The sequence below is a fragment of the Opisthocomus hoazin genome, chromosome 1, assembly GCF_030867145.1.
Source record: "Opisthocomus hoazin isolate bOpiHoa1 chromosome 1, bOpiHoa1.hap1, whole genome shotgun sequence".
Lineage (NCBI taxonomy): Eukaryota > Metazoa > Chordata > Aves > Opisthocomiformes > Opisthocomidae > Opisthocomus > Opisthocomus hoazin.
In genome coordinates this window covers 75,611,363-75,624,309 of record NC_134414.1, presented here as the reverse complement: position 1 = coordinate 75,624,309, position 12,947 = coordinate 75,611,363, and the positions used below count along the sequence as shown (strand labels likewise).

The window sequence follows — 12,947 nt, the reverse complement described above, 5'->3', positions numbered from 1 at the left end:
TTCCAGCATTGGCTTTTTTTTTAGGGGATTTATCTGAAAGGTTTCTCAGTTTCTGGCTGCCATCGTGTCATTGTAGGCTAGGTTTAGAGAGAGCAAAAGGGACAGCACGGGAAAGGAAAACCAGAAGTTGTCAAGCAGAACTTGAACATTTTGTCAAGGTACGTTTTCACAAAGACATTAGAAACATGGTGCTTTTTAATTCACAGAATCATGGAATGGTAGTGGTTGGAAGGGACCTCTGTGGGTCATCTAGTCCAACCCTCCTGCTGAAGCAGGGTCACCTACAGCAGGCTGCACAGGACCCCGTCCAGGCAGGTCTTGAATATCTCCAGAGAAGGAGACTCCACAACCTCCCTGGGCAGCCTGTGCCAGTGCTGCGTCACCCTCAGAGGGAAGAAGTTCTTCCTCGTGTTCATCTGGAACTTCCTGTGCTTCAGTTTGTGCCCGTTGCCCCTTGTCCTGTTGCTGGGCACCACTGAAAAGAGTCTGCCCCCATCCTCCTGACACCCACCCTTGAGATATTTATAAGGTCCCCTCTCAGCCTTCTCTTCTTCAGGCTAAACAAGCCCAGCTCCCTTAGCCTTTTCTCGTAGGAGAGATGCTCCAGTCTCCTCATCATCCTCATAGCCCTAATTCAGCGTAGAACAAGGGCACATTTTGAAATCTAAGAAATTGCCTTGGATGGAGTTATTATTACCTGTCTACCTCTACTTATTTATTATCTCGTGTGGTGATACCATATGGGAGGTATGTTACTAACATGCTGATGGACTCCAGGAGTATATTAGGTGGGAGCCAGTGCACCTGAAGCATGCTGCGGTTTCTAGGCAGTGAGGCTAGTCTACTTACCTCCCAGTTTTGCTTCATTCTTGTGCTACTAAACCTACAAAATATTGCCTGACTGATCTAGATTCCCATTACTCCTATGTTTAATCACAAATGCACGATTAGAAGTGCTTCTTCTGGGAACTGAGCTGATATCCTTCCAACATTGCTCTCCTGAAAAAAAGGTCTAAGCTATTCAAAGGGCCCTTGGAAACCTCATGTATACTCAGAATTACGTGTCTCAGTGGCATTTCCAGCATCAGAGTGCACTGGATTTCAACCAAGAAGTAGGAAACCAGGACTCTAAGGACTTTTAGCTTGAAGAATACTGAACTAGCACTTTAGGCAAGTGTCCTAATGCCCAGTGGCCTGAGGGTAAACATCTTCCATGCTGTTGAAGTCAGGTCACTGCATAATCAGGACACCAGGAACAGGGTCAGAGGAGGAGAAAGTACCTGTGGTCCTGGGTTCAGCATCAAAGTCTGAGCATTCATGTGCTGCAGTGGATCTGCTCCCAGGGTACTCCTGGCCACATGGCTGTGGATCTGTCCAAGCAGGAAAGATGTCCCTCATTCTGCAGAGCAGCCATGCCTGACCTGGTTTGCACTGGGTCCTAAACCCTAAATCCTAGCACTCTGCCCTTAAGTGGGGAACCGCAGCCTGTCCCTGATCACCTTCAAATGCCTTTCATGAAGGCAGGTAGTCTTTTAGGAGTTTTGATGCTATTTACATGGATAAAAAGCACATTTAACTTAGTGGCAGCCTTACCATTACCTGTAAGGATTATGTAGAGTCCCAAAAGCTCCAAGAGGTTATGAACTTTCCAAAGAGGGACTTGCAAAGAAGAAAAGAAAAAGATTTTTATTTTTATATTCACAATAGACAGTTCATTGTCATTGCATTACAACTGGTTGTGATGGTTTTTTGTTTTCATTAAAAGCTGCGTTTACAAAAATGCCCTCCTCTTCAATTTTTATTGAGAAAATGATTTAAGATACTTTCGAAGGGCTTCAAAAAACTTTTAGCAAAATCTGCTTTCTCGGGAGAAACTTCAGTCGCTGTATTGGAATTTTTGGCGTCCTGCCCTGCAGAAACTAAGACAAACCATAAAATGTTTATGTGAAAGTGGCTGAAAGGTGATGAGTCAGGTCTCCAACTGCAAATTCTTGTGTTTCCAGGGTCATTACCTGTTCTGCCAATATAGGATATTGGTGATTCCAGTTTTGAAGAATGACAGTGAATTTGGCAGTCCTTCTAACGAGTCACATGGGCTGTGTTTCTAAATATTAAAAAGCAGTCTGTGTTCATCCAGAAAGGAACAAAATACCACTTGCGCTGCTTACTTTAAAAAATAGCTTTAATAGTCATAGAATATGCAAGTGAAAAATCTGTAGATTAGAAGAGCTTTCCCCTTGGTCCTTTGTAACCATTTGTTTTTCCTAATTACAAGTTCAGGCTTTCTTTTACCTGGAAAAAATCTATAATGAAAAGAGAATTTAAATAGGGAAACTGGATGCGAACTGTACCAAGCTTGCACTAATTTAACTGTTTCGACTACAGGTGTGATTTTTACTGAAATAGTTTTACTGAAATAGACGCCCGTTATTACCACACCCAGTGTTTCCACGCAGCTCTCATTTAAAATAATTTAAATGCTTTTTAGTTAGGCAGGAATTATGGGATCATGTGGGTGTGGATAGTTTTCTATATAATTACGTGGGCCAAATATAGATAAGGAGGAGCCTGGAAAAGATTGGCATCACCAAGACCTGGAATGTGACCTTGGTGTATAAGGTTGATCGTTCCATCAGATTGGCCAGAATAAGTTCCTTCAAAACTTTTCCCATTCATCACCAAAATCATCCTTAAAAAGTCAGTTTACGCAAGTGATGGGGATCTTTAAATCAAAACTGTGTGGCTTGGAGAGTTTTAGTAGGCTAAGGAACATTCAGCCGTTAAGTGCTCATTCAGAACCTTTTTTATTAATTTTTTCAGTGCTTTGCACAGATCTTTACGAGAGATTCCCGACGCTACCGCAATTCATATAATACGGAAAAACGAGCATAATAATACAGGCTACAAATTATTGTCACTTTGTGGAAAACATGATGGTTGTTGTGAAATTAATTTGGAGGCTCCGCTAGAACTGAATGATAATGTGTCTGTAAAAGCTTCCTTGTGGTGGCTGAGGAAGTGGCAGTGGGTGACTTGGTGCAGGTCATGTGCTGGTTCCCCTCCCTGGCTTTGAGACTCCAAAAGACTTATGAAATGAATGTGCTCCTTAAATTCCTCTGGGAAACTGTGCATGGTGGAAGGGGTGATTAATATGATTTTTTTTTTCTCTATATAGATGTAATTTGCCCTAGAAAAGTGTTGGAATTGTGTTTCTGGAGGATTCCACATTACAAACATCGCCACACTTTCACAAACAGAACCCTCACACACAGTTGCTCCAGCTACCCTAGCTATTAACTGGAACGTCTAGCTATTAAATTGGCTCTCCACCAACTGAATTAACCACCCTAGCTGACAAATTTCCCTTGACCTGTTGTGGTGGTCCAGTTCAGTCTTTGCAATGAAAATGAAATTGTCCTGCAATTGTTGTCTGTTTACTATAGAAACTAAGATAACAATCCAGAATAATCTTTTGTATTCTGTACAAATAACCATTTCTTGTGTTTGAATTTCCTTTGAAGGCTTTCATCTGTATCACAAGTTGCCCTCCATAGTACCTGAAAGCTGTCTCCTCATTCTGGTTGGATTGCTTCTTGGTGGGATTATTTTTGGAGCAGAGGAGAAGTCCCCACCTGTAATGAACAGCGATGTTTTTTTCTTGTATCTTTTACCACCCATTGTACTTGATGCTGGATATTTTATGCCAACTCGTCTTTTCTTTGAGAACTTTGGTACCATAGTCTGGTATGCCGTGGTGGGCACGCTCTGGAATGCCATCGGCATCGGAATTTCACTTTATGGAATTTGCCAGATCAGTGCATTTGGTTTGACTGATATCACATTGCTGCAGAATTTGCTCTTTGGCAGCCTCATGTCAGCTGTGGATCCCGTGGCGGTGTTAGCCGTGTTTGAAAATATTCATGTCAATGAGCAGCTTTACATCCTGGTGTTTGGAGAGTCTTTGCTGAATGATGCTGTCACTGTGGTAAGTTACCTGATAAATGATTAGTTGATAAAAATGATAAATGATTGTTTGCATGCCACTCTGTTATATCTCTTTGGATCTGGTTATTACAGTTTGCTAATAGAAGGCAGTCGGGGAGTGCTAATGTGTTTATGTAATTCTCTAAACTTTAGATTTAGAAACTACTGTAGTCTTACTGCACAGGAGTAATGACTAATGGTAGCGTATTTGCTCTAGGGATTCTACTACCTGATCTCTTTAGTTTCTGTGTCTTTGATTTCTGTTACTTCTGTAATCTGAAACTGGAGGTTTTCCTCACCTGCAGAAACGTCGTGGGACAGGATAGGGAAAAGGGCCACCATGGGATGTCCCAGAGTGTTGACAAGCAGAATGGGCAGGTCGTTGAGATGGTGGCATAGGACCCGGCTGGTGCTAGCCTTTTGCGTGTGCCCGTCCAGTTGGAACTGCCCTGAAACCACCAATACGTTTCTTGCAGGCTGCAGATGAGATAGGACACCCATCTGGATGCAGCAATCATTAGCTAGCTCAACTGGGTTTGTGGTGCTGACATGAGGACTGCAATCTGCAAATTCCATGAACACCCCCAGTGCCCCTTGTTTGTACCTGATGACACCACGCCTGGGACATTATTCCCATTTATCCATGCCTTACTTGAAATCCTGCCTGTGCCAGCTGTGTCGTGGCATGCTTTCTGTTTTGTGAGGCATGGAGGTCCAGTTGTTTGTATGCCAGAAGGACCAGAAGGATTGATGAATTGGGTCCACACCTTCCCTGTCTCTGTCATTGGCTTCTTATTCCTGTCCCAGTCTATGCACAATTGTCCTTTGGTTTTGCCCTTTGCTAGGACTTTGTCTTGCTTGCTTGACACAGGTATATCTCATAATTTAATCTGAGCCTCGGTACTGATCATTTCTTGTGTGTCTGTGAGAGTACTGGGGTTTTTTTTCACTTAATTCTTCATGCTTTACCTGATTCTGTTGCTATCCAGCCAGCTGAATCGCATCCTCTCTTGTGGGCTTGCCTTGAAGCCTAGCTTTTCTCAGTAGCTTACAACTGAAATGGCCTGTCATTACTAATGTGGTACTTAAGCCAGTCCTGAAAATAAGTGGGTGTAAATACTGAGTTTCAAAAACCTTAGCAGTTCAGCTATGACTGTGTCTGCCTCTATTCACTCTTAAAGGCTGTGGAATTCTTTTCATACAAGTTCTTCTGGGGGGAAGAGGTCTGGTTTTATGTTAATGTAAATTTTTTTTTTTAATGGATTTTTCCAACCAAAATCACTTTTTCCAATCACAAAATCAATCACCCTTCCACTGGAGCAGCAGTTAATCCAGCAAGATTTGCTAGGAAGACACTGCATCCTGATGATGGAAGTATTCAAGTGTGCCATTGCCCAATGGCAAATTACTCCAGACCACCATTTTTACAGGTGCTGGCATGGCAATTTAATAACTGTGATGCACGGCTTTCCTGTAGACGTCATTATTGCCTTCTCTGGAGGCAGTCCTTTCTCACAGCATGCTTGCTGGTTGCCCTAACACGGGGCAGATACTCTGAGGAGTCTGTAGGGCCAGCCCAGCATACACGCTGGCCATACGTTCGTTCATGAAGGAGTGAAAGGAATTTAGAGTACCTGCAGTCTTACTTCCCAGCTATTGCTTAAAGGTAGCACTTGGCAGGAGGTCACGTGGCTTCCACATGCTAAGCATTGGTCTGCTAATGGTTCCTTGTTACGATTTTGCACACCTGAAATCATATGGTTGTACTTAAAACGGGCCATCTCGGAGGTCCCCCGTGGGGTGCCCTCAGAGGACCTTGCCTCCGTTGCCCGTAGTGTTGCTGCCGGACCAGTCCTCGCCGTGGTGCTGCCTGGGGTCTTGCAGCTATCTGCTCAAAGGAGATGATGATTTGTAAATACTGTCCCTTCCTCTGCCCTCACTGTGTTACCGGGAGAGCTGATAAAGCCAGCTAGCAGGCAGCTCAGCACCTTCCACCTTTCGCCTGCCGGAGCCCTTGAGTCCTACCTACCCTGGCAGCTACACATCCCGGTGGGACGCAGGGACGAAGCAGGAGGGGAGCTGAAGGCAGGCTGGCTGTCCATAGAAGCTGCCTCATTCCTGTGGCCACTGCAGTATCAAAATCTCAGGGGCTGCACAGATGGGCAGTGCAGAACAGCAGGGCTTTAGTAAATGTGCTTTCAAAATACTTTAAGCCCTTCTTCCTGCTATCCCACTTGCGCTGCCTGGCTGCTCCTAATAAAAGCTTTTAGTAAGACAGCAGTGTCATCTAGGTTTTCCCTTTTCAGAAAACGTTCTACCACATCTTCATTTTAGGTACAAAGCGAGGTGTGCTTGCTCAGGAATCTCAGCTCTGCTACATTTCTCAGGTAGTCTTTCATGCCTGATAGTTCTCACAATGTGTTCATGGGTTTGGATGATCCCTTTCCCTCCACTGATGGGATTTTGGAGCTTGAATTTGGCTGAGGACAAGGTTTGCCAATCAGCTTCTTGTTCGGAGTTGGTACTTCATCGAAAGACTGGGTCAGTGATGGCTAGCTCAGTGATATTAGATGGCAAGATGACAGTAGAAGTTGAGTGTTAGCAGTTCAAATACCAATTCTGGGCTTCAAATCACAAAGAAGGAGCCAGTGTCATTACAATAATATTATTCCCATGTTAGAAAGCATGGTATTCCGCCTCTGCTGAAAACATTATTTTAGTGCTTTAAAGTAGTCTCAGAATTAAAAACTAATAACTGAGAACTGATGAAAATAAGCAATTAGCGTCTAGGAAAAGCAGAGATACTCTGAGACAAGATTGAAAAGTAATTGGTGACTAATACTCCTTGGTGTAACCTGCAGCGAGTTCAGCTGAAGGATGTTGAGTAAGTGCAAATCTTGAACTTGAAAAAACGTCCTGTTCTCACACCAAATGTATTAAAGAATGTGACCAGAGTTGATGAAACTCACCTGAATGTTTAGAGAGCTGTAAAACTGAACTGCTGTACAGTAAGAGGGAACTGAAGCTGATTTGGATCTCATTTACAGCAGTGTAAACAAAGAACAGTAGGAATGAGATTAAAATCGTATTCATGACATTCCGTAGTCCTAGCTGCTGCTTCTACCACCGTGGTCTGGGTTTGATCCGAGGTACAAAGGAGAGCATTGCTTTCGTTCTGTCACATAATTTACAGCAGCAGACTTGAGATTTATGGCAATGTCTGTGTGTGGAAACAACAGGCTCCATTCTGTTTGCAGGGTGAGTAATTCACTGTGAGGATGAGATGATGTTATGGAAAGGCTATTCTTTGAGTAGATCAAAATTAAATGCTTCTTTACAAGCAGCTGTCAGTGGTCTTGCTTTGGAGACTAGCCATATATATTTATATAGTTGCTTTTTAAAATATAAAAAAGGCTATTTAAAACTCCAATTAAAGAAAATAATCATCTTCCTTAATACATACAAAGAGAGTTTTCTGCCAGGTCAAATTCAGTAGGTGTCTTGAAGAATAACACAGCTCTGGGGTTGTCCCAGGTTTCAACAAGCGACTCTCCTTCAAACAGCACAAATCAACAGTATTTTTTCTTCAGTCTGTGATTTATGGAGACTCCTGTGAATCTGTTGCCAGAGATGTCCTTGTAAAGTGACCAGCAAAAGCACACCTGTTGTCAATAGGCTTAATTCTGGTACACTTCTCTTTGTATAAATCCATAAGGTCCACAAATCAAAACAGGCTGAAAACCATTAGAGCCTATGACATTACTTTCCTGTCCTGCTCAGGACATAGTAAAATGAACAGGGCAGAAAAGCTGGGAATCTGCCTCAGAGCAACAAGGTGAAGGGTTTTGTCCAGTTCTAAAAGGATGCTTCTCCCAGGTGGCCTCATCCTGAGGGCATCATTCTAATCAAATAAATAGTTCATGCTTCTGCTCTTGCCCTGTTTGTTGCTTTGTAATGAAAATTGGAAATTATTGGTGACCATGATAGGTTTAATTTAACCTTCTTTTTTCATGCTTGCTCTGGATATATTTTTTCTTTTCTTTTTCAGTTCTTTCATTTTGCGTAGCCCAAAGGACCCATAATAGGCCACATCTTTGCATTAGTCTTTAGTAAGAACTTTTACCTGTGTAAGACCTATCAAATTTTGGCCAAGAAAAGCTGTACAACTTAGTTTCTGCCATGTGAGAGAGAACAAGACTGCGAACATGACTAATCCCTCCCAGTCGCTATTCAAACACCTACATTGTTGGCACAATGCAAGTACTGATAAAACATTGTTCTCTCAAATAGCGTTTCTGATAGAGAAACCTGTTTGGTTTACTAAGAAGTCCAGAAAGAAAGCGGAGGTTTAACTCCTGCGAGCTGTCCAAGATAATAGTCAGGTGTTTATTATGAGCAAGGTGGCTTAGCCTGTGAACCCACTTCCCACTTCTGGCTTAGATCCTTGCTGTGGTAGGAGCACGTGCCTGTGACCAAGTTTAGATCTGTACGAGGGGACTGTGTAGCTGTCACGGTATCGCATGGCTGGGAGCATACATGCAGCACCAAGCAGTGCTTAAATCTCCTAAGTAAGTCTGCAAATGGGGACACCCTTTAAGGTCTCTTTAAGAGTAACTGATTCCATTGTTGTCTGTTTTGTAGTAACTAAAATACTGGATATTAGAAGAATGAGGACTTAACATCGTTCTGTTTCCTGTGCAGAACAAAAGGGCTCTCTGGCTGACAAAATGTGATAATCTCATTGACTCAGTTTGTTTTGGAGGATGGATATAAACACTTTGAAAATTAAACTGGGCAAACACATGGTAAACAGGTCTTCTAACGGGAATTAAATCCAAATCTCTAGAAAAGATCTGAAGTTTGAAAAGTCTTGAAACCATTGGATTCCTAATGGTTAATAAGTCAGAGAAAGAGCACTACATGGATGCCAAGTTGCTTGTAATCCTTGGGGTGGTCACTGTCCATCCTCTCTCCCCCCACACCCCATGCCAGATAGTTCTATGGTCTAATTCAGAACTGCAAACCTTAGTGTCTTATGTAGATCAAACATGTTTGAAAATAACCTGATTTTTCACTGATTATGAAACTCTATTTTTTCTTCCTCTCTTTTGTTTCTTTGATTGTGGGGAAAATCTGAAATGGCTGTTTGTGGAGAAACTAGAAGCTCTGCAAATAAATGAATTTGAAGAAAGATTAGATAGATCTGTATTCCTGACCTGTGAAATGGCATGGGTTAAGAAACCTGTCCCATTTGCAAAAATGGAAGTAATGATGTCTGTCCTTCTTTGTATATATCCTTGATATTTATGGATGACAAGTAAAATGTCAGAGGTAAACAACAGCCTATCTCGAAAGTGAGTTCAAGGTAGACAGAGAAATTCAGAGTTCGACACTGAAGCAGAGGAACATAATAACATGAAGGAAAATTAAGAATTGCTCAGAGACATAATGTGCTTTCTTTTTCTCATAGGTCCTGTACAATTTGTTCAAGTCTTTCTGCCAGATGCGCACAATTCAGGTTATTGACATATTCGCTGGGATTGCTAACTTCTTTGTAGTGGGGATCGGTGGAGTATTGATTGGAATCCTTTTGGGATTTGTAGCAGCCTTTACCACCCGTTTCACCCATAAAATCCGAGTGATTGAGCCACTCTTTGTCTTCCTGTACAGTTACTTGTCATACGTGACAGCTGAATTGTTTCATCTCTCAGGCATCATGGCGTAAGTACCCCAAACTTCTGTAATAATAGCACCCAAGTAAGAATGCCAAAGGAAACTGAAGAGGGGACCAGGTTTTGCAAACTTTGCCATATGGCATCGTTCCACCGTACACGGTGGCAACGCTGCCTTGAGGATTTCCGGCCTCTCCCCTCCTGCTTCCATCCCATTCTCTTGGCTTGCCACCGCACCAGCTGTGTCACTAAAACTGTCCATGGCATCACACCATAAACCATATCTTTGAAACGCTCCAAGTTAAAAATAATCCCTTGTATTTTCAGTGGGATTATTTTTAACCCAGATCAGTTTGATGACCTGTATCCTCATGTGACCCTGCAACCAGTCATCAGGGCACAGCTGAGGGGTGGCCCACGGCGACGTGGGGGCAGCGGTGGCCAGGAGTGGGTGGGAGTGGTAGCTGGGAACTTCATGAACTGGCTTCACTTCCTATGGCAATATATTGTGAAACTATGTCTTAAACTTAGTCATGTGAGCAGCCAGTAAGTACCATTCAATGAAGACAATGTATATATCATTAAGGCAAACTCCTGCTGGATTACAACCGCAGTAAGGGTTGGGTAAATGTAAATTTTGCGCAGTCTAGTCCTATGGTGATATAACCCTTTTGTTTAGTATCTTGATACGTGTGCCTGTGTGTTACAACGCTCTCTGTATACATCATTATGTATAAAATAATATTATTCTTCCCACTTCCAACAGATAAAAATATTTTCATTTCGGGTTTTTCACTCCTGGGCATCAGTAGAGAGAGACCACAGCCTCTTGCTTGATGCTGTTTGTACTGTAACAACATCACCTTTAGAAGGAGCCTTTATGACATTTGATATACTTAAATGGTTTGCTCTGGTTCCAAGGAATATTTTTAAAGGCAAACCTTCTTTAATGACTTTGTGTTGTTCTAGTGGCAAATATGAGTCATTCAGGCATTAGGGGCATAGCTTTTTGTGAAAGCTCAGATGTTACTTTTGAGTAGCACTAATACTTGATAATACCTCATCTGATTGTTACCTTTTAGGAAAGTGAAGATAGGTTTGATATCAGTCACGCCAGTATAAGGTTTTCTGGGGCTGGGAGGCAATTTACATGGAAACTTACAGCTATGATTTCAGTAGCATAAAAATAGAAATATGCCATGAAACGAGAGAGGTTAGTACTTTAATATAAGTAAAGAGCTAAAGATTGCATGGGTTTCTTTCCCTGATATGAGCCTAAATAAAGTAACATATGCATCCACTTTGACCGAGTTCATAAATGTGCCATCTCTTTCCCTAGCTTCTATTCATAGCATTTGTGTGGTTTCTAGTTTCCTCCACTTCTTAAGTCAAATGTCCTTGACGTCCTATGATCAAATACTTAAAGGGCTTCTAAACCAACAACGCGTGGCTAAACAGTACGTGGAAAAAATTGTGGCAGTATTCATGAAAATACTGATCGGGACATGCAGCATCCGGGATACAATGAAAAGGGCACTGCTGGTGTGTTGGTGGACCCACTGCATGCCAATGCCCACCACCAGCACACCAGTACTTCCCATGGCACTAAAAAATTCCTCCTTTTCATTTGAAACAGTGGCCCTTGAGTCAGTGCAAAACAGAAGAGGAAACATGAAATATTTTTTTCCCTCCAACAGCACGACAGAAAATAAGTTATCTTTAAAATGTCCTTTATGTTTTTTGACTCTAAACGTATTTTGTAATAGCCAATAGAGCGGGATACATCAGTACCACCCAGGGGGAGCATGAAGGGCTCTCTGCAGCCAGGTAGTGTCTCGGCTGTCACGAGAGACAAAGCGTGTCCCCTCCCAGCAGTGCTGCTGAGGGCCTTAGAGCTCCTGTAATCTCCGCATCCCCTTGGAGTGAATCTACCCTGTGCTTTTCACATTTCATTGGGCTTGGAACTGCAGAGAGTATTTTGCTCTGTGTCACAATGCAGCATGCACCAGTATTGAGTTCCAGCTCGTTTTCTGCAGCGAATGACTCGTGGCAGGGTTGCCTGGGTCTGACTTCAAAGTCAGCCCTCCTTTGGGCACAGAGTGGGACCAAATGACCTTGGAGTGCCTCTTGCAACCCAGGTTGTTTATTCATTATGTGCTCCTGTGGCCATTTATAGTTAAGCCTATAGGCAATAATCGCCTATCATCTCCCCTTTTTCACCCATATGGACTTGAGTCTGTTAAACTATTAATTCCCACTTCCTTCATAACCAGGTTCTTAAAGATACTCAGCGAGACCTTGTGGTTACGTGCTGTACCATACTTCAGGTGGAGGACCTGAGGAGGAACGTACAGGGTTATCAAACAAATGAGATGGATACACAGAGTGCCTCATTTCTGTGTGAGCAGGAATTCACTGGCAGAGGAATAGAGGGGAATGAAAGGTGCTTGTCCCTCTTCTGATAAGTCTGTGTACTCGTTCTGGGGACAAATGATGCTTGAAACATCTGTGTGAAACCCGTGCACCGGGTTACCCGGCTGAAATAGCGAAGGGACTGAACCATGTCCCTGTGAGCTGCAGTGAGAAAGTCCTCTCCAGAAGGAAAGAGCTGCTATTGTAATTAGAGCTGGGCTTGAATCAGGAGCACGACTGCAAAACGTACAGATGTGAATCCGAAGTTTATTTGCTCAGTTCCATTTCTAACTATAATGCTGCATTTTCTGCTTACTGATTTCTCATGAAGGCTGTGAAGCAGCAGAACTGTGTTTCTTCTTATTTGCAACAGTGAGTTAGCAGGCTGAAAGGAATAAACATTGAAACTGCTGTAAATTTAGTAGGTCAAGGAAACTTGAGGATTGAACCCAGTGGCCTAGTTTATTGCAGTCAAGGCAGAAACTGTACTGTTTGTACAGGAGGACTTTTATTCTTCAGAAGCACAGAAAGTTGCAGGCTAATTACAAGTAGCTGTTTTTTCCCTCCCCTTCTTGATCAAGGCAACTTTCTCAGGTCACAGAAGTGGAAGCCATAAGTAATGCGTGTGGATAAGAAATGTGAAATAAAACACACCTAAGCTTTTGCTTAGATTATGATGGCAGTAAAAATTTTAGGAAGTACATGTTATAATAATGTACATGAAATCTTGCATATGTAAAGAAATGTATTTTATATTCAATTCTAACACTATAGTGCAGTAGCATTTTCAACTTAAAGAGACTTCAACAGGATTTTTTCTAATGTAGATAACTGCTCTGAAGAGATACCAGATTCATAAAGTGAGCAGTGATTAGCTGT

At 42.4% G+C, this 12,947-nt stretch overlaps 1 protein-coding gene across 1 annotated transcript in view; it reads left to right on the top strand.

Annotated features, from left to right (window-relative positions):
* The window catches only part of SLC9A2 (solute carrier family 9 member A2), a 34,866-nt gene that overhangs the window by 2,586 nt on the left and 19,333 nt on the right, over nt 1-12,947 (top strand). Inside the window, exons 2-3 of the mRNA XM_075426345.1 lie at nt 3,522-3,985; nt 9,455-9,705. Of these exons, the coding sequence (XP_075282460.1) occupies nt 3,522-3,985; nt 9,455-9,705 (715 nt within the window). The remainder of the gene's footprint in view (nt 1-3,521; nt 3,986-9,454; nt 9,706-12,947) is intronic.